This window comes from Syngnathoides biaculeatus, chromosome 12 (genome assembly GCF_019802595.1).
Source record: "Syngnathoides biaculeatus isolate LvHL_M chromosome 12, ASM1980259v1, whole genome shotgun sequence".
NCBI lineage: Eukaryota > Metazoa > Chordata > Actinopteri > Syngnathiformes > Syngnathidae > Syngnathoides > Syngnathoides biaculeatus.
Window position 1 is genome coordinate 30,247,472 of NC_084651.1, and position 22,632 is coordinate 30,270,103.

At 42.1% G+C, this 22,632-nt stretch overlaps 1 protein-coding gene across 14 annotated transcripts in view; it reads left to right on the forward strand.

The window, feature by feature from the left end:
• Positions 1-19,341, forward strand: part of nvl (nuclear VCP like) — a 167,483-nt gene extending 148,142 nt beyond the window's left edge. For 8 of the 14 annotated variants that reach the window (XM_061836670.1, XM_061836669.1, XM_061836675.1 and 5 more), the window contains 6 exons: positions 1-100; positions 2,058-2,164; positions 5,606-5,682; positions 6,486-6,577; positions 9,314-9,411; positions 10,864-17,647. In XM_061836670.1, the coding sequence (XP_061692654.1) occupies positions 1-100; positions 2,058-2,164; positions 5,606-5,682; positions 6,486-6,577; positions 9,314-9,411; positions 10,864-10,911 (522 nt within the window). In that variant the 3' untranslated portion in view covers positions 10,912-17,647. The other 6 variants (XR_009797373.1, XR_009797372.1, XR_009797377.1 and 3 more) reach the window with 2 other exon arrangements.
• The last annotated feature ends 3,291 nt before the right edge of the window (positions 19,342-22,632 follow it).

A 22,632-nucleotide genomic window follows, 5' to 3' on the forward strand; every position in this document is an offset into this window, starting at 1 on the left:
TCAGGAGCCAGCGTACGTGTGGTTAACCAGTTGCTAACAGAAATGGATGGCCTAGAAACCCGGCGACAAGTCTTTATCATGGCTGCAACTAACAGACCAGGTAATGGCCCAGATTTTGTCGAGCCTGCAAAAAAAAAAAAAAAATGTTATACATTAGCATGGCCGACCCCCAAAAATAACTGACATACCCTCAGTATACAGTCAGTCAGTCCAAACACCTTAATCCTTTCTCCTGTTTTTATTACCGTTTTGATTCATCTTAATAGAGGATACCTTAATAGAGGCTCTTACAGACTGGCTGGATGTTGTAACAATATCATAATTTAGTTAAGACCTCACTACCTCTGACATCTTTATTTTCTCAAAACACATACGATAACATGAAATACACTCTCGAGTATAATCCACACCCCAACAAGGGCCCCAAAAATCATGACAAATATCCAGTATAAAGTGCACCATTGATTTTCTGCTATCCATGAAGTATTATCCATATTTTATTTTGGGTTTCAAAGAAATATTTTGCTGTGTGCATGCACTGATGTATTTTTTTAATTGTATCAATGTCTGATCTCCTCAACTTTTGTACAGGAATTACCAAAATACATATATACTTTAATAGCAATTGAGACTTGTAAGGAAAAAATTAATACAACACCTGGAGCGTGATCACCTGGCTGTCCATCTTCAAGACTATTCACCCTGATGGGGTCATATAGTGTCTACGGAAAGTATTCAGACCTCCTTAAGTTTTTCACTATTCTGCAGCCATTCGGAGGAAAGAAATCAAGGAAATTCTGGTCCACCATCTGACATCTCAGGAGGGGGTAGCAATGGACCATCACCACTGTGTATAGTGGGGATGAGGCACTGCAGACCTCAACTAAGAATATTGTGAGTCGGTGGGGAAAATACTTAGAACTCTTCAATTCCACCAATATGCCTTCTCATGAGGAAGCAGAGTCTGGGTTCTCCAAGACGGGCTGCCCGATCTCTGGGGTTGAGATTAAAAAGCCGATTGGTGGCAAGGCCTCAGTAGTGGATGAGATTCACCCAGAGGTCCTAAAGGCTGTCCTAGTTGACACGCCTCTGCAACATCACGTGGCTGTCAGGAACAGTCCCTCTAGATTGGAAGACTTTGATGGTTAAGAAGGGGGACCGGCAGGTGTGTTCCAACTACAGGGGCTCACACTTCTCAGTCTCCTTGGTAAGATCTATTCACGGGTGCTGGACAGGGGAGGGTACGTTGGAAAGTTGAAACTCGGATATAGGAGGAGCAGTCTGGTTTTCGTCCTGCCCAAGGAACAGTGGACCAGCTCTACACCTTGGGCAGGGTCCTCAAGGGTGGATGGGAGTGGACTTGGGGAAGGTCTTAGAAGTTTCCCTCATTCGTGCTATTCGTCCTTGTAAGACTAGTGTCAGAGTTTGGTCCACACATTGGTCCAAGTCAGACTCGTTTCCGCATAGGAGTAGTGGCAAGCAGCTGAGACCATGATCCTCAGTCGGTAAAGAGTGGCATGCCCTCTCGGAATCTAAATCAGCATTGATGGCCAAGTATGTAACAAGACATAAAAAATTTGTTTGTGGCAGTCGGTGCCGCCTTGGTATGACATTTGTGTTGATTTTGATCTAAATACACTGCCTTCTTTTGTAGCTCTGCATGATTGTGCTTGTCAACATTAGGACTGTTTAGGCCGATGATTGTACCACCTTTCACAAAACTTTGACTCCTAGTTCTGGCAATGTTTAATTGTATTTACTTGTTGGTGACAAAGGGAACTATCTCTTCTCTCTTTTGACTGTGAAACAAAACCATGTGCATCTTTTTGCCTCACATTCAACCTTTCGTGAGCTTGGCATTTTACATTTATAGTATTAGGAAGATGGCGGCGCGCACGGGTGCAACGGCTCTTCGCTCTCCAGTTTGGTGGTTTTTCTTTCTTATTATTTTGGTGCTATTTGTGGATTTTTTATTCCTACCATATAATAATGTATTTACAGAATTGTATCATTTAATATATATATATAAATATAACTGTTTTTTCCCCTGATGCCAGATATCATTGATCCTGCAGTCCTGAGACCAGGTCGTCTAGATAAAACATTGTATGTGGGTATGCCACCCCCAGCTGACCGCCATGCAATTCTCCTTACCATTACAAAGGTAAAAATGGCAATTTTCGTAACTCGTAAGCTACTACGTTTCTCCAGGTAGCATAAAGTTTTATTTCCATATATGTAGACCATTTACATGAACAGCACAACTCAATATGAATTTTGTCAAATTTTTAAATGTATTTGACTTGACAGTTTCCAAACCCAATCTCAACTAGAGTAAACCTTTGTCTGGTTCAGTTCTGCCAAGGACGATCAAATATATAGCCAGAATTATGTCGGCATCATATTGATGCTGACAAAAATCATCTGTTTAAGATTTATCTTTCTCAGATATGTGGGTGGATGTTAATATTTGAGCATGTGTGTATGATGTAAATCACAGGTGTCAAACTCAAGGCCCGGGGGTCTGATCTGGCTCGCAGAGGCAATTCATCTGTGTCAAGTTCTATGATTCTTGTGAAAATCTGTACCCAAATTTGAAATTGTCACGTACATCAATGATAACGTTGAGAAATTATAAGCATTTTTGTTACCAAATATGAACAATAACTGAAAATCCCATTACACTTGATATCTGATTAAAAACTAGTATAAGTGTGATGATGCAATTAAATGTGATTTTAGTCATTACAGCCCTCTGAGGGAAACCATAACTACAATGTGGACCGTAACAAAAATGAGTTTGATACTCCTGATGTACGTTGGAAAATCATTCCACACTCAAAAAATAACTTATCCTTACATACATTTTCTTTACCGCTTATCCTCATTAAGGTAATGGGCATGCTGGAGCATAACCCAGCTATGTTCGGGTGAGAGGCAAGGTACACCTTGAACTAGTCCCCATACAATCGCAGGGCACATATAAACAACTATTCGCACTCACGTTCCCACCTATGGGCAATTTATTTTTCAATTATCCTACTACGCATGTTTTTGGGATGAGAGAGGAAACAGGAGTACCCGAAGAAAACCACAAAGGCATGGGGACAACATACAAACTCCACACAGGAAAGGCCGTGATTTGAACCATGGTTCTATGAATTATGAGGCAGATGTGCTCGCTCGGAGTGACCAGGTTGGATAGGATTAGAAATGAGCTCATTCGAGGGACAGCCAAAGCTGGATGTTCTGGAGACAAGATTCGAGAGAGCAGACTTCGATGGTTTGGACATGTTCAGAGGCGAGAGAGTGAGTATATTGGTAGAAGGATGCTGAGGATGGAGCTCCCAGGCAAAAGAGCGAGAGGAAGACCAAAGAGAAGGTTTATGGATGTGGTGAGGGAAGACATGAGGGCAGTTGGGGTTAGAGAGGAAGATGCAGGAGATAGGCTAAGATGGCAAAAGATGACACGCTGTGGCGACCCCTAACGGGACAAGCCGAAAGGAAAAGAAGAAGAAGAAGATGTGCTCACTAGTTGTCACTGTGCTTAAAAAAAAAAAAAATTCAGAATTTAGCAAATCATTAATAATCACATGACATTCATGCTTGTGTATGTAACGTCTTGGCTACACTTATATTTTCTGTTCCAAATTATAAACAATAAGCTGTTTTTGTTAATTTTTCACACTTATCTTTCTAACACTCAAACTTTTTTAACCAACAATTAGTTGCTAAAGTGATCTTATTTATTGAACAAATCTACCACAATGCTTTGCTTTTCAAAATACAATGCACTCGAGTAAAAAACAAATAGGTTGTAAAGATCTGAATTTCATTTCTGTTTTTATATCTGTACTGTATTTTCTGGACTACAGAGTGCACTTTTTTATAAGCCACGCCTATTCTCTGTAGTTTTCATTTTTTATTCCCCCCCCCCCCCTCCAAACCTTTGCGACACCAGACTATATGCCACAGATAAATATGTACGTTGTGAAAATAGTCACGCAAAGACTTTGTAAATGTTAATTTACAAACCTTGTTTCCAAACAGTGACTGTAACACGGCAGTAAAACAGCTCAAACTTAACAGAAAAATCTGTTATTCATCCTCCTCCTCTTCACTGAAAATGAATGAATATCATTTTTTCATTATACGACTGTACAACAAAACTGGAGAGCGTCTCCTGAGTCAGTGCATACAGAAAATCAATGTAAAAATGAGTAGTTTCTCAAATAAATACAATTAAATAAAAATATAGGACTTGGTCAATGACCTGAAAAGAGCTGGGACCACCGTTTCCAAGGTGACTGTTGATAATACACTAAATCATGCATGGCACAGAAGGTTCCCCTGCTTAAACCAGCACATGTCAAGGCCCGTCTTAAGTTTGCCAATGACCATTTGGATGATACAGAAGAGTCATGGGAGAAAGTTTTGTGGTCAGATGAGACCAAAATTGAACTTTTTGGTTATAAATCCACTCACCGTGTGTTTGGAGGAAGACCAATGATGAGTTCCATTCCAAGAACACCACCCCTACTGTGAAGCATGGGGGTGGTAGCATCATACTTTCGGGGTGTTTTTCTGCACATGTGACAGGACGACTGCACTGTATTAAGGAGAGGATGATCGCGGCCATATATTGTGAGATTTTGGGGAACAACGTCTTTCCCTCAGAGTACTGAAGATGGATCATGGCTGGGTCTTTCAACATAACAATGACCTGAAGCACACAGCCAAGAAAAACAAGGAGTCCGTAAAACGCACATCAGGTTCTGGCGTAACCTAATGGAAAATCTTTGGAGGGAGCTGAAACTCTTCAAATACTTGCGGTCAACAATCCAAAGCAATGGTGAGTGTGGTAAGGAAGTGAAGAAATGGGTCCAAGCAGGTTGGAACAGCTGGCGGAAGGTGTCTGGTGTATTTTGTGACAGAAGAGTCTCTGTTTGGATGAAGGGCAAAGTTTATAAAACAGTAGTGAAACCAGCCATGATTTATGGATTAGAGCCGGCGATGCTAAAGTGATAACAGGAAGCAGAGCTAGAGATGGCAGAAATGAAGATCTTGAAGTTCTTTGTATGAGTGAGCAATTTCAATAGGATTAGAAATGAGCTCATTCGAGGGATCGAATTTGATGTTTTGGAGACAAGGTTCGAAAGAGCAAACTTCCATGGTTTTCACATGTTCAGAGGTGAGAGAGTATATTGGTAGAATGGTGTTGAGGGTGGAGCTGGTAGGTTAAAGAGTGAGCGGAAGACCAAAGTGAAGGTTAATGGATGTCGTGAGGGCAGATATGAGGGCAGTTGGTGCTAGAGAGGAAGATGCAGGAGATTGACTTGCATGGAAAAACATGACACGCTGTGCCGACCCCGAACGGGATGAGCCGAAGGGAAAGAAATGTGTGTTGCTTGTATCATCACGACCAAGATTTACAAAAACATTAAATCTCTTCCTGTCGATCCTAAACTCCACAGTTGAACTGAAAAACAAATTAAAAACTTTTGTGGAGTGGAACTAATTTAAAAAAATCCTCAAAATACATCTTGAATGTCAAACTCTCTGTATCTGTATATTAAATAACTGTATTAAGTTTTCTATTTTGTAGAGTGGAACCAAACCTCAGTTGGAGGAGGATGTTAATCTGGAAGAGATTGCATATGATGAACGCTGTGGCCGCTTCACGTAAGTCTCAAGCGTAAATATTAGCTTCCTTCCTGAACAAAAATGAAATCCTGGGACAACTACAGCTTCTCGGGAAAAAGTTTTGCATATGCACTGCTTCGATAAAACAGTTGGCTTTACTTCCACAGTTTTTTTTTAGATCCTTATTTCCATCATGTTGTTGACTTCAATTTTCCACAGTAAAAAAGTGGGACTGACATAAATTGCCATCAAGAAAAGCAGTTGGTATGCACACACATGGAGTTCCTTTACATAAACCTAAAATGAGCTTAGCGGTTATCATAGTTTCATTTTCCTGTCTGCACTCCTTTGCTTGCCTTTTCAACTTCCTTTTGCAATCATGTTACTTGTAAGAAATGTAGATTATTTGCTGTTGTGGAGGCAAGTATAAGTAATGTAACTGAGAAAAGAATCACTGGACAGTGGAAGGAAATATTTTCCAGTAGCTTGTTCAGCACTTGGCACTCCCTCGGTGGAACCTAATCTGTTGGCAAGCCAGCCTGAGTGACGTTTTAAGTTTGGCAATTTGCTGAGAGCAAATCTCTCGCTATGATGTCTACTAGCTCAGTAACATTTTTTTCATAAAGCAGTATGTGGCAAGAGTGCAAGGGTCCTAGAGTTGCTCTTTCCTTTTTAATCTATTCCTTGTGGCACCAAGCATACTGCTTGTTAGACCTCTGTCCCGCATTGAAAAATCTGAATAAAAGTACATATGCTGTTGCCACCTTAATTGCATCCTTAATGGGTCTCTCTTTCCGTCTGTCTACTTGTCTGTTTGGTTCCTCTTTTTTTATTTGATACAGTGGAGCTGACCTGACTGCATTAATGAGAGAAGCATCTGTTAATGCCCTAAAGGCCTACATGAAGTCCAAGTGTATTCAACCAACATCCTCTGGTAACCAGTGTAGTCAATTCTTCTTTCGAATACTACTTGTCAAAATAGCTCCTTCAGTGTTTTTGTTTAACCCTCTGTTAACCAAGCCAGGGTTCCAGGTTATCTGAAATTGTACAACACTGGTCAATAATGGCAAATGCCAAGTCGGTATACTGGAAAAGGGGCCCTCATGTACCATGTGCAAAAAGGAAACATGGGTCAACAGAGGGTTTTAACATCTGTAGAGTAACTCTTTAAAATGGGCTTAGTACAAAACAGTCAATTTCATTAAAAAAACGAACTTGGTTTTGTCATGAATGTCGAAGAAAAGCCCCTGCTAACAGCTACTTCTCTTTGACCCAGTTTTATATCTGCTTTGTCCATCTTTGGTGAAAAATGACCCCCTTTCCTCAGATTGGTTGCCTCCGTGTAGAAAACACACTCCTGAGACCAGAAATTGGCTTGGGAGTGGAAAGGGAAGGTGAAGGTCATCCCTAGTGATGCGCACAACGTCAAAATTCGAATTATCTGTTTTTACTGCCTTTCGTCAGAAAAATGCCTGGTACTCAGGAATGCGTAGCACATTTTAATTCAGATTTCTCGTGAATATTGAGACAATATTATATGCCAAATCCTTGAAAAGGTTTGTGTGGCAAAATATGTCCTCTAATATAGTTTCATTGCCAGTTGTCTGCTTTCCACATTTAACTTTTAGACTTTAGAACAATGCTTAGTGGACCCATACTATGTTTTTTTTTTTTTTTTTTTTTTTTTTTATAAGTGCATTTGTGGCCGACCACAAGAAAAACAGCCAGTCGACCTGTCACAAGTCATGTAAAAAGATTGTTTTTTTTTTTTCTTTAAAGAATTACTGATTTTTATTTTTAGCAGACAAAGTTGAAGGCATAAAGAAGCCACTCCAAGTTTCAGTTAGCAATATTGGGTGCCCCAGAACAGACTTTGTGTTACAATATGGGTTTTTGGTCTGTTGTGTTGGGGGCTGTGGTGATACGTCAGTAAATTAGTCCATTGTCTATTCAAGTATGTTTGTTCCCTTTTTTGGGGACTTACCTACAAGTTGCCACATCGCTACTTAATTAACCGCATTACACTGGAGGACCTCTAAAATATAGAAATGAACAATAGATATGCCACTGCACTGTAGCAGCCACATTTTAAAGGTCTTGGTCTTGGCTGAGACTCCACTCCCAAAAATACTGGTCTTGCCTTGGACCGCCCAGACTTGAGATTTTCAGTCAAGACCAGCACTGATCTGCTTTTCTTCAACTTCATTAATGTGATGATAATCGCACAGTAAAATCAATAAATAAAATAGTAGGTTCTTTGATCAAGAATTTAATTACTTAATTGTTTGAATGCCTGCCTCAGTTTCCACGTATAGGTCACAAAACGCTATAGTCCATTTTGTTTCTTAAATGCAACCAAGCTCTTCTTTCAAGCTTCATTTTTAAGAAACATCTATTTTCAATTTTTGCATGCTGTGCTTTAAAAGAGGTAGTGTTTTTTTTTGCTGTCTAATGTACTTAAAAAAAACATTTTAATGAAAAAGCACTTCGACTGTATTATGGATTAATGCAACCCCTGCTCATAATAAGGGTGTACTGTACTTATAAAACGACATGACTTAAACCCCCCACCCCACCCCACCCCACCCCTACCCACCCGTACAAACTGGAGCCTGATGCTGACCTGAACCGCGAACCAAGCTGGGGAACTGTACCCTAGACTTTAACTAGACTCTAACCTCCGAAATTTAATCCACAACCTCAAATTAATCATAAAACTACACTAGACTTTGACCTGAATGTAAAGTCTGGTACCACACCAATGGCTTGTGGGGACCACAATTACTCATCCCACTTATTACAAAGACAAGATTGTTTCCAATACAGTACACAATATGAAATGCTGATTTTCAAAGGCTTAAAATTTTCTTTACCATAATTCTTTGTCTGGGGGACCACAGGTTGGATCCTGAGGTGATGATAGCCAACATGCAGAGCCTCGGCAGCCACCCCGTCCTAAATTATTTGGTCGGAGGCAGGAGTGGTGCATTGGTCCTGGTCCACTTCCAGGGTCCAGTTATTCGATGATCAATCTTAGAATCCCACTTCTGATACCAACTGTTTTGGCAAATCTTTTCCGATAGAATAAGTAAGGAAGCAATCTTGTCTTTGAAGAGAGGGTGAAAATTACAATTTCCACAAGTTGTCACCCCTACTGAAGAACTTTCTTTCGGATTGTCCTGTTAGGGGTCGCCACAGGATGTCATCTTAGATGAACGCTCATATTTTTTGGCACAGTTTTTACACCAGATGCCCTTCCTGACGCAATCCCTCTTGGGGAGTGGAGGCCCCAGTTAGAAACGAACTCACAACCCATGGTTTACCAAACCAATGCTCTAACCACTGAGCTATGGGGGCCCTTGTTACCCCTACTGAAGCCCAGACAAAAACCCCTTCATTATATCGTAGTTAGAGAGACAGATAAAGAAAACAAAACAAATAGCTGCAGTCAACTTATTTTTCTGGAAAAACAGCTCGTAGTCACATCATAGCTGGGAAAAATTAGTATGCACAACATGATTAGAAAAGAGATAATCGTCACAGTGTAACAAAGCATGTGAAGGTTGTATAAAACTAATAAAAGTAATGTTTGGTAACTATAAAACAAATTTTCTAACTCAGAACTTATTCCTTTTCAAGAGATGCAAGTGATTTTAATTGTTTCACATAGGTCACACATTCTCCTCTGGACCTGTCGCTGATATCAGAGTGAGCAAAAAGAATCTCGAAGATGCTTTCAAGAAGGTCAGACCATCTGTGTCAAAAAAGGTAATATATAAAAATTGCAAGAATTGGTTCACAGGGCTAGGTGTCATTTAATTGTATAGCATTGAACGATCTACGTATGGCAGACTTCACACACAGCTAGGAGGTTGGAATCCACCCTTTTCTGTTTTAGACTAATGCCTCTGATTTTTTTGTTTATTCTAAACTGGGTGGCATCGTATCCCAATGAAAACAGTCACATCTTCTGATCTCCAACACCAAATTATGAATTAACTTACCTATCTCAGTGATCAGTAGAGATGGGAATCGATAAGAGAGAACCAATTCAAAAGTTAACAATTGCAAGTGTCATGGCTGGGAGGCTCCTGTTATGGCTCTGCCTGTCCCCGATGCGGCGCCCACCTGCTCCAATCAGCAGATGTGCGCACCGGCTCCTCGTCTCCATAATTACGCCTCACGTATTTATGGCCATGTGTGCGGTCTGGTCTTTGCCAGATCGTTGATCCCATGTCACCTTCCCACAACTCCTTCTCTCTGCTCTTCCTATCCCGTTTACCAAACCCCGCCTCATTCTTGACTTTCCTCTTACAACTCCCGAATCTGCTACTGCTGCCTCCATGGACTGCATGCTGGTGTTTTAACCTTGGACCAAATAAAGACGCTTCCCAAACTGGTCCTAAGCCTTGTGAGTCGTGCATTTGGGTGCAGCCGCGAGTTCTGGCCATGACAGAACGCTCTGGCCTGACAGAACGCTCTGGCCTGACAGAACGCTCTGGCCAAGACCAGACCGCAAGAGTGGCCATAAATACGTGAGACGTAATTACGAAGCGCGCATCTGCTGATTGGAGCAGGTGCGCGCCACATCGGGGACTGGCACAGCCATAACTAGACCGGCACAGCCATGACAGGAAGGAATCACTCACTGAATTTACGAGCAATTCTCTTATTGCTCATTTTTGTAATAATGACAATATGTATGTTACGCAGCTCATGCAACGTGTGACCAGATGGCATTCATGTAATTCTTAACCTGCCAGTGGGATTACTACGCTCCACCACTCTCCATTCTGAGTTAGGGTGCCAGATCACTACGAATTGTAGCAGTAATTTAACACCTCCAAACAATACGAATTTAAAGATACAGGACTAAAAGTGACACATCTTGACACACACACACACACACATATATCAATGCATGTAATACATACAGAAGTACATGTAAAATTTCCAGGTGGTACACTAAAATCTCCCCTCCCTGAAACTGTGACCAGGGCTTTTCTGGATAGTGTGGTGTGATAGATTCGTATCCACATTAACTCTAAGGCAGACATGTCCAAATTCCGGCCCCCGGGCCAATTGCAGCCCGTGGACAAATTTTTACCGGCCCGCGGCCTCTATCATGAAATCAATAATATGCGGCCCGCCAGCACTGTTGACCACAGTATAAAATACATGTGTACAAAAAGCTATTTTTCATATTTTTCATTTCACCAGAAGATGGCAGTAGCCCTGTGGCCGCACTCTGGCCGCCGTGACCCTTGACCTTGCGTGATCGTTTCAGCCCAGCCCATTTCTAACATGGCGTCTGTAAACAAAAAAAGGAAAGTTGACCGCGAGGGCCGCCGCTTCCTGGACAAGTGGAAATTTGAGTATTTTTTCACTGAAATACGAAACAACTGTGTCTGCCTAATTTAACAAGAGACTGTGGCTGTTTTCAAGGAATTCAACATCAAGAGGCACTACCAGACGAAACATGCTAGCTACGACAAGCTAACTGGGAACAAACGCGGTGAAAAAGTGAAGCAACTGGAAGCTGTTTTAACGGCACAGCAAAGCTTTTTCACAAGAGTCCGTGAGTCAAATGAAAATGCCACAAAGGCAAGCTACGAAGTGGCAACGCTGATTGCAAAGCACTGCAAACCTTTCACTGAGGGTGAATTTATTAAAGACTGTGTAATGAAAATGGTTGAGAAAATTTGTCCCGCGAAGAAGCAAGAGTTTGCCAATATTTGCCTGGCTCGTAATACTGTGGTACGGAGAATTGAAGACGTTTCATTAGATATTAAGAGACAGTTAGAGGCAAAAGGAACTGAGTTTGACTTTTTCTCGTTAGCGTGCGATGAAAGCACGGATGCGTCTGACACCGCTCAGTTACTGATCTTTTTAAGAGGAGTGGACAATGACATGAACGTGAGTGAAGAGCTTCTGGACCTGGCTGATTTGGGATTTTTAGTTGACATAACGCGACATCTGAATGCGCTGAACACAAGCCTTCAAGGGCAAAATGCAGTGGTAAGCCAACTGTATTCACACATCAAAGCCTTTCGGACCAAGCTGCTACTTTTCCAAAGACACCTGTCACAGGCGCAGCCCAATACCGCACATTTCCCGTCGCTGCAGGAAATTGTGACCAGTTTCCCACAGATCAATATCAGTGCACAAATGACAAAGTATGCAGCAGACATCTCATCTCTGGTTGAGGAGTTTCAGTAGCGCTTTCGGGACTTTGCAGCTATTGAAAAGGAGATCACGCTTTTTTCCTCTCCTTTCTCCGTGGACCCTGATGACGCTCCAGACCACCTGCAACTGGAGCTCATTGAGCTGCAGTGTGACGCCGAGCATCGCAGTCGGCACCAACAGCTCCCTCTTGTCAACTTCTACCGCCAGCTGGATGAAGGCAGGTTCCAAGCAATTCGGACATTTGCTAAGAAAATGCTGAGCTTGTTTGGCTCCACATACATGTGCAATAAGACATTCTCCGTTATGAACATTAATAAGAGCCGCATGAGGACGAGACTGAGTGACTCTCACCTGCGTGACGTCTTGCGCATCAAAACCACTGCTCTTGAGCCAGACATGGACTACATACTGCAGTCAAAATCCCAGTATCACCCTTCACATTAGTGCAGGCAAGACCTTTGTTAAGTCCTCTGAGTTGAATAAATTCTTAAATCTCAGTTAATTAATTTTTTTGTGATGGTCAAAATCACAGTTTGAATATGCAGTGATCATTGTTTTGTTTTCAGCACTTTTCCTACAGTGAGCATATAATAGTGAATAATATGTAATGTTTCACATGAACTTAGATATCCTTTATAGTTTTCTTAATTTTTTGTGGTTTGTGATTTCGGTAAAAACCTAAATGTAAAAAAAAATGTAAAAGTAAAAGTATGCCATTTGTAATTAAATTTAAAAAAATCCCAAAAAGTTAATTTGTATTTAATGTTAATGGTTCAAAGAATGTCAGGCTAAATACTCGGCCCCCACACATTTTCACCTTACCAAATCTGGCCCTCTTTGCAAAAAGTTTGGACACCCCTGCTCTAAGGTAAAGCTTAAAAAAAGGAAAAAAATGTAGATGATGAAAGTCATGAAGGAACTAATTTTTCATAGATGAGATACGGCTGAGACTAACAATTTCAGGGTGCCTGAAGATAGCTGGGTTAGCTTCAGCACTCCCGCGACCCTTGTGAGGATAAGCGGCTCAGATGATGGATGGATGGATGGATATGCCCGAGAGTATTATGTTACCTGTCTGTATATTACCATAACGTATTTGTGTGAATATTCGTCATTTAATGTAATCCCTCTTGTGATCCAATGCTAATTTTAACTAGTCCGTTAGTAGGGTTTTCCATTGTGTTATCATTAATTTGGCGATCTCTAAAATGTTCTATATTTAAATATATAATGTGTGTAATTTTTGTTGTACAGTTTTACAGTAAACTCCAACTGGGCCGTGTCATTAAACATCTTAAAGTACACCCAGTTTACCATTGTGTTGTCATTAATCTGGCGATCTCTAAAATGTTAAATATTTAAATATATAATGTGTAGTTTTTGTTATGCAGTTTTACAGTAAACTCCAACTGGGGCGTGTCATTAAACAGCTTAAAGTACACCCATCAAGGGCAGAAGAACGTACTGTTGATAAATAATTTTCCACTTTCAATCTTTGAATCCTGGGATGCCCTCTACACCTTTTGCTGTGGCTAGAAATTCTGTCCCTAAAGGTTAAGTGATACAGGGCAGCCTTGGAGGAATACAGCCCTCAATTTGACTTCCTGAAGGATCTTCCTCTCCAGCAACCCTGATTAGGACTTACCAGGGAGGGAGTGTGATCCCCCTTTAGTTGGAACAAACCCTCTTGCCCACTCTAGACTGCAGTCCAGAAGCACTGTCCCTGATGTCCACGCGATCTTCCAGAGATGTATTGACCATGACGGCCCACCAACATCCAGAGACTTTAGGAATGCTGAGTGAATGTCACCCCCTGGATTTGACCTTCATGCCACCCCAATGAAGGCAACCCCAGAGATAGGAAAGCCTACCTCAGAGACCCCAGACTCTGCCTGCTCACGGGAATACGAAGAAATCTTTGAAATATTCTCTCCACCATTCTGAGTCGAGGTCAGAAGTTCCCCATCGTTATGATACACTGTGTCAGTGGTGCACTGGATCCCCCTCCTGAGATGCTGAATCGTGGACCAGAATTTCTTCAAAACAGTCCTTCTCCATGGCTTCACTGAACTCCTCCCACATTTGATTGGACTCCTTCATTTTAACGGCATTCCTCACCGGTGGGGTCCACCTTCAGGTTCAGGGGTTGCCGCCATGACAAACACCAGCGACCTTGCGACCACAGCTCCAGTTGGCCACCTCGGCAATGGATACACAGCACATGGTCCTTTCAGTCAATATCCCCCACCTCCCCTGCTTGAGATGGGAGTTGAAACTTCTTCTGACGAGAAATTCTGCCAGATGTTCCTGGCAGACCCTCACCATATGTTTGTGCCTCTCAGGTCAGAGCAACATCTTCCCTCACCATCAGAGTCAACACATCACCAGGTGGTGATTGGTTGACAGCCCTGGCCCTCTCTTCACCCAAGGGTCCAAGATATGCAGCCACAAGTCAGATGACATAACCACAAAATCAGTCGGACTGCGACCTAGTATGTCCTAGTGCTCTGTACCTGTTTGGACAGTTTGAACATGGTGTTCATTGACAACAATTTGTGGTGAGCACTGAGGTTCAATGATCGAAGACAACTCTTACTAGAGGGTCCATTCCTCCCAATCACACCCTTCTAGGTCTTGCCCACGTGAACATTGAAGTCACCCAGGAGAACGATGTAGTCACCAGCAGGAGCACTCTCCAGCATCCCCGCCAAGGCCTCTAAAAATGGTGGGTACTCTGAACTGCTTTTTTGTGCATAGGGACAGTCAGCATCTGTCTCCCACCCAAAGGTGGAGGGAGGGTATCCTCACACCCACCGGGGTGAAACCCAACCGATGGTGCTAAGCAAGGGGAGGTAATAATACCTACCCTGCCTGGCTGCTCTCACCATGGCTGACTCCAGTGTGGAAGAGACTCCAACCCTTCTCAAGAGGACTGGTACTAGAGTCCAAGCAGTATGTGGTGGTGAGCCCAACTATATCCAGTCAGAACTTCTCAATCTCACACACCAAGTCGGGCTCCTTCCCTGCCAGAGAGGTGACATTCCACATCTCGGAGTCGGAAAAAGTGAGCTGGGAGCGTTTTATTAAAGCGCAAAGTTGCGAAAGTATGACTCGACATCCCAGTGCCGGCCATATTGTCTGTGACGTCATGTGACGTCTCGTGCAGGCATCACACTGGGGCAGTCGGCATTGATAACACGCTGTGTCAAATGCAATGGCAGATGAACAAGAGGGATTTTTGGATTTTTCTGACGCCCCCTCTTAGACTGAAGCTCTTTTTCAGGATGAGAACATGTCAGAAGCAAGTGAAGCCACTGGAGCCATTTTACCAAATCATTTCGAGCCATATTTAAGACAATATGCAGATCACTTCTAACAACAGACTCCCCGATAGATGGACGAGGATGATGGGGAACCTGATGAGATATTCTTAATGACAGGCCTTTAATTATTCGATTTCCTAACCCATCTACAAGTCTTGTGTATGTTGCGTACTCAGGAGGACCCATGCCGGGCGAAGTAAATACTCTGTGGTGCCCAGACACCGGTGGCGGGAAGAGCTTCTTTCTCCTCACCGTCCCCGACGCGAGCACATGCAGCCACCCGCCTCCCCGCTCGACCCACCTCCGCGTCGGGGTAACTGGCTGCCCACATGCATCGACACATTGAGAACCCTCGACTTACGTACTTTATTATGACACGAGTCTCTTGTTACGTTCTGAGAGAAGGAATCCGTTGTCGGACGCGGATATCTAGAATGTTCCTATAAGGACACGGATGGCTATTGACTGAGCTTTTTATTAACATTCCTGCTTTTGGACAAGTACATAAGCACACGGATGCCACACTGCCTTTCATCACATTTCTGGAACATTCGCTGGAAACATTCGCCTATTTTGAACATCGGATTCGACTATCGTGACTATAGAGCTCGTGCATGTGACGTCACCATTTTCACGGCGCCACATTGCCAGTCAAACAGAGCTCCTCAAAGGTCGTCATTCCGCCCGAAGAACCATCCGAATACTCAACTATTTATGAGCTCGCTCCCCGCCGCTCGGCGGAGCGAGCTACCCGGCTGAGCGTGCTCAAGGCTCCGACTTCGTATGGAAGTATTCCTCGGTCTTCCCAATCAACCGATACTGCTATTTCTTCATCAGATGAGGATAAATCAGAGAAATCAGCGCTAGGCATAATGGTGTCCCCGTGTAATTGAGCGTTTGGAACCGGCACGTAACACGTCACATACGCCCACGTAGGTCGCGTGACTCGCGAAAATGGCAGCACCCCTGAAAATTTGTAATTGGCGATAAAAATCTTCTCAAAACATTATTAAATTAGAGAGGATTTAACATCCCATTGTCAAGATAGAGTACATATTACATGACCTATTGGATACATTGTTAATGCAAACCACTGGAGATCCCCTTTAAGTCGTTCAGTCAGCCAGTGGGCAAAGCCACTCACAGATCATCACCCTACTGTCCATGTTTGATTGTTGATATGTTCTTTTTCTGAAATGAATTGTATGATAAAAAATTTATTTTTAATGCTCTTTTTGGTCAGCAGTGATATTGGGCTTGGAACTCTGCCTTGGATGCCACTTTTGTTCAACCTCTTCCTTATCGTTTGGTCAAAATGTGAATTGAGCCAAAGAAAGCCTGCAGTTCTTTAGATGTTGTCTTGTCTACCTTTGTGATCATCGGGATGAGTCATCGCTGTTCTCTTTGGATATTTTGTGAGATCGCCAATTTCAGTTCACCACTGTTCAATAAGTATGTTTCTTTCGGCTTGTCCCTTTCGGGGTCGCCACAGCGTGTCATCTCAGATGTCATTTTTGTTTGGCACAATTTTTACGCCGGATGCCCTTCCTGACGCAACCCTTCTCAGGGAGTGGAGGCCGCCCAGTGGGATACGAACGCACAACCCCTGGTTTACCAAACCAGTGCTCTAACCACTGAGCTACGGGGCCTCACTGTTCAATGTTTTCTCAATTTGTGGATAATTGCTCTCAACATGGTTTTCTGGTGTTGTAAGTCTTTGAAAATGGCATGGTGACCCATCTGAAATTGATAAGTGTTACTATTTCTAATGTGTTTATGAATTTCTTTGGATTGTGGCATTTTGTTCTAGCTTCTAGTTTTTTTTTTGCCAACGTAATTTTTTATGACACATTCTATTTATGTTTAATTTGATTGAACGAGTTTGGAGATAATCAGGTTTGGATGTGGTCTGTGAAAATTGTGATTTAACAAAGCGGACATTTACTTTTTCATACAGGTCCTGGTGACTTTGATTTTTTTATTCCCTTCAAAAATACAATCACCTCTTGAAAACTGTATTCTTTATTTAGATGGGATTTCTTTGAATTTTTTTGCTTGACCTAAAACACACACACCGCTGGAAACTATGTGAAGAATAAAAATTTGAGCAAGGAGCAAATATTTTTCACAGCACTTTCACACCAGTTTAATTTATCTATCAACCCATTTACATCAGGCTTATTTTGTTCAGGGTTACAGGTGAGCTCGGTGCCATCCCAGCTGACTTTAGGTTCGTTGCCAGTTAGTCACAGGACTCACATACAGGAACGAACAGCCATTCACTCTTACATTCTCACCATCACTTGGTTGGGAACTGAACAGACGTTGCTTGCACTAAAGTCAGGCAAACGTACCATTACTCATTCAGTGAATTCTCTTCAGTTCCTATTTATTTAAATTATCTTTTGGAATATTAAATCAGGTTTGTGTAAGAACAGCATGGGGCTGAAGTAAGAAGACGATTGAACATGCAGTGACGCTATATATGTATTTCTCTACAGGACCAGAGGATGTATGAGCAACTGAAAGTCTCCCTGAGCTGCTAAAGTGAAGACCAAAGCGAAAAGGGATCACCAGAAACAATTTACAATTCATCTGACTCTGCAATCATCAATAATCATGAAATGATTGTCAGTTTGTAAAAATTATTTTGTTACAATAAATTGGTTTTTACTTTTAAAATGTGAAAAAGCATGAAATGTGACCTTAATACACTGCACAAGTAGTTAAATCCAAAATGATTCATATCAGGATATTTGTCAATGCAATGCTATAAAGCAGTGATGATCACGGACTGTCACAAGTGTTCTCAGTAAAGTGTTATCATCCAGTATTACAGCACTTTATTATACAGTTGAACCCAACCATTATGAAACATTTCCCCCGAGCGCTGTCTTAATCCTCATGGGGAGTTTACCAGATTATAACAGGCTGTCTCTGAAATCCTCAGTACTGCTGGGTGTCGCTTTCCGTGACAAATTCTGGCTTTACTTAGCTTTGTCTTTCCTCTTTTGCTTTTCCATTGTAACAGCATCAATCAAAAGTGGGAGGGATAGGACTGGGATCAAAAACATGATAATCCATTTGTTTCTTGTCACGCTTTGCATTTCGCTGTATTTCATCTGCCAATACGAACAAAAATGCCTGCACCTTAGTTGACCGCAGAACAAAAGGTGCATTCAGCCTGCTGCACACAACATGTGGTGGTCGAACCTGAGTGGACTGGACTGGACCATCTCGGAGACTTGCATGTGCATCTTTTCACTTGTCAAGTATCTATGCTTCCAAAAAAATTACCCCATGTAGAAAAAAAACAAAACCAGTTTGCACTAGTGACATCTGTGATTTCAAATTATCTTGTCTGACATATGTTAAACTGTCATGTCTTGTTGATTGTTAAATATGTTTTTTTCATGCGTTTGGGTGGAGCAGTCTACTGAACCTTTAGTTAATTAATTACCAACCTTGGAATCATTTGTTTTATTATTTTAATATTCCATTGGCAATAGATTCCATATGTTTTTAAAAAATACTCTTTGGTATTTGTTAAATTTGACCGCTTTAAAAATATATAAACTATTTAGTGTCAGAACATTTGACCCTTGAAATATATATGTACTGTATTGATCCTTTGTAATAATATTAGTCTAGGTAGCGATTGGAGATCGTCTCGTCGAGTCTTAATGTGTAACATCTCTAGTAAAACTGGAAGCAAGCGAAGCTCTGATGGAACCATAGCTCAAAATTTGAGCCTCAAATGGAAACAAACGTAACTGACAGAATAATTGAGAGGAAGGAGAACGGAAGTGAGGGTATAAATCAAAAAGTGAGAGGTGCTATTGAAAAACTAAGCGAGCATTATAATTGTGTGTGCCCACTACGCTCATTTCTACGTACTTTTGAGCTCTAGTTTTTTTATAGCGTCCTGAAGCCATAGAAAGCAAGAGACATACAGTAAATAGGAAGCCAGCTGGCTAGAAAGTGCCTTTGTGTGGAGATGTGACACATCAGAAGAAGCCAGGATTGGTCAAACTGAATGTCTAACCCAGGGGTGTCCAAACTTTTTGCAAAGAGGGCCAGATTTGGTAAGGTGAAAATGTGTGGGGGCCGACTATTTAGCCTGACATTCTTTGAACCATTAACATTAAATACAAATTAACTTTTTGGGATTTTTTTTTAATTTAATTACAAATGGCATACTTTTACATTTTTTTTACATTTAGGTTTTTACCGAAATCACAAACCACAAAAAATTAAGAAAACTATAAAGGATATCTAAGTTCATGTGAAACATTACATATTATTCACTATTATATGCTCACTGTAGGAAAAGTGCTGAAAACAAAACAATGATCACTGCATATTCAAACTGTGATTTTGACCATCACAAAAAAATTAATTAACTGAGATTTAAGAATTTATTCAACTCAGAGGACTTAACAAAGGTCTTGCCTGCACTAATGTGAAGGGTGATACTGGGATCTTGACTGCAGTATGTAGTCCATGTCTGGCTCAAGAGCAGTGGTTTTGATGCGCAAGATGTCACGCAGGTGAGAGTCACTCAGTCTCGTCCTCATGCGGCTCTTATTAATGTTCATAACGGAGAATGTCTTCTCGCACATGTATGTGGAGCCAAACAAGCTCAGCATTTTCTTAGCAAATGTCCGAATTGCTTGGAACCTGCCTTCATCCAGCTGGCGGTAGAAGTTGACAAGAGGGAGCTGTTGGTGCCGACTGCGATGCTCGGCGTCACACTGCAGCTCAATGAGCTCCAGTTGCAGGTGGTCTGGAGCGTCATCAGGGTCCACGGAGAAAGGAGAGGAAAAAAGCGTGATCTCCTTTTCAATAGCTGCAAAGTCCCGAAAGCGCTGCTGAAACTCCTCAACCAGAGATGAGATGTCTGCTGCATACTTTGTCATTTGCGCACTCATATTGATCTATGGGAAACTGGTCACAATTTCCTGCAGCGACGGGAAATGTGCGGTATTGGGCTGCGCCTGTGACAGGTGTCTTTGGAAAAGTAGCAGCTTGGTCCGAAAGGCTTTGATGTGTGAATACAGTTGGCTTACCACTGCATTTTGCCCTTGAAGGCTTGTGTTCAGCGCATTCAGATGTCGCGTTATGTCAACTAAAAATCCCAAATTAGCCAGGTCCAGAAGCTCTTCACTCACGTTCATGTCATTGTCCACTCCTCTTAAAAAGATCAGTAACTGAGCGGTGTCAGACGCAGCCGTGCTTTCATCGCACGCTAACGAGAAAAAGTCAAACTCAGTTCCTTTTGCCTCTGACTGTCTCTTAATATCTAATGAAACGTCTTCAATTCTCCGTACCACAGTATTACGAGCCAGGCAAATATTGGCAAACTCTTGCTTCTTCGCGGGACAAATTTTCTCAACCATTTTCATTACACAGTCTTTAATAAATTCACCCTCAGTGAAAGGTTTGCAGTGCTTTGCAATCAGCGTTGCCACTTCGTAGTTTGCCTTTGTGGCATTTTCATTTGACTCACGGACTCTTGTGAAAAAGCTTTGCTGTGCCGTTAAAACAGCTTCCAGTTGCTTCACTTTTTCACCACGTTTGTTCCCAGTTAGCTTGTCGTAGCTAGCATGTTTCGTCTGGTAGTGCCTCTTGATGTTGAATTCCTTGAAAACAGCCACAGTCTCTTGGCAAATTAGGCAGACACAGTTGTTTCGTATTTCAGTGAAAAAAATACTCAAATTTCCACTTGTCCTGGAAGCGGCGGCCCTCGCGGTCAACTTTCCTTTTTTTGTTTACAGACGCCATGTTAGAAATGGGCTGGGCTGAAACGATCACGCAAGGTCAAGGGTCACGGCGGCCAGAGTGCGGCCACAGGGCTACTGCCATCTTCTGGTGAAATGAAAAATATGAAAAATAACTTTTTGTACACATGTATTTTATACTGTGGTCAACAGTGCTGGCGGGCCGCATATTATTGATTTCATGATAGAGGCCGCGGGCCGGTAAAAATTTGTCCACGGGCCGCAATTGGCCCGGGGGCCGGAATTTGGACATGTCTGGTCTAACCAATCTACCTGCGCAATCAACGTATTGGCCACACCTGAATCAAGGGACGAGATGGATGTTAGGGTGTTTTTTTTTTTTTTTTGTTTGGTTTTTTTGGGGGCGCGCGGTCACAGAATCGACCAAAACTGCCCATTGTTCCTTGCAAAACAGCTCAAGCTCAGTGAGGTTGGATGGAGAGCGTAAACAACAGTATTCATCTCTGCCCACAGATTCTCAATTGGATTCAGGTCTGGAATTTGACTTGGCCATTCTCACACGTGGATATGTTTCTTTGTGAAACATTCAATTGTAGATTTGGCTTTATGTTTTGGATCATTGTCCTGTTGTAAGATAAATCTCCGTCCCAGTCTCAGGTCTTTTGCAGACTCCAACAGGTTTTCTTCCAAAATAGTCCAGTATTTGGCTCCATTTATCTTCCCATCAGTTTTCACTATCTTCCCTGTCCCTGCTGAAGAAAACCAGGCACAAACCATGAGGCTGCCACCACCTTGTTTGACAGTGGGGATGTTGTGTTTAGGGTGATGAGCTGTGTTGCTTTAACGACAAGCATACCGTTTGACATTGTGGCCAGAAAGTTCGATTTTGGTTTCATCTGACCAGAGAACTTTCTTCCGCATGTTTGGTGTGGCTCCCAGATGGGTTGTGGCAAACTTTCAATGGAACACTGTATGGATAAATTGACACTCTTCCATAAAGGCCAGATTTGTGCAGTGTACGACTGATTGTTGTCCTCGGCTGTAGATCTCTGCAGTTCATCCAGAGTGATCTGGGCCTCTTGGCTACATCTCTGATCAGTCTTCTCCTTATTCGAGTTGAAACTTTAGAGGGACGGCCGGGTCTTGGGAGATTTGCAGTGGTCTGATACGCCTTCCATTTCAATATGATTGCTTGCACAGTGCTCCTTGACATGCTGAAAGCTTGGGAAATCTTTTTATATCCAAATCCAGCTTTAAACGTCTCCACAACACTATCTCGGACCTGCCTGGTGTGTTCCTTGGTCTTCATGATGCTCTCTGCACTATAAACAGAACCCTGAGACTATCACAGAGCAGCTGCATTTATACAGAGACCTGATTACACATAGGTGGAGTGTATTTATCATCATCAGTCAACATTGGATCATTGAGAGATCCTCACTGAACTCCTGGAGTAGGTTTGATACACTGAAAGTAAACGGGGGGGAATAATATTGCACGCCTGACTTTTTATTTTTTTGGTAAAAAATTATAAAATATCCAATAAATTTCATTCCACTTCATGATTGTGTCCCACTTGTTGATTCTTGAAAAAAATGAAAATTTTATATCCTTGTTTGAAGCCTGAAATGTGGCAAAAGGTTGAAAAGTTGAAGGGGGCCATATACTTTCGCAAGGCAGTGTATATGGCCTACTGGTAATTTCCTGGCAAATCATTGTAAAAAGGGTATGCCCTGTTA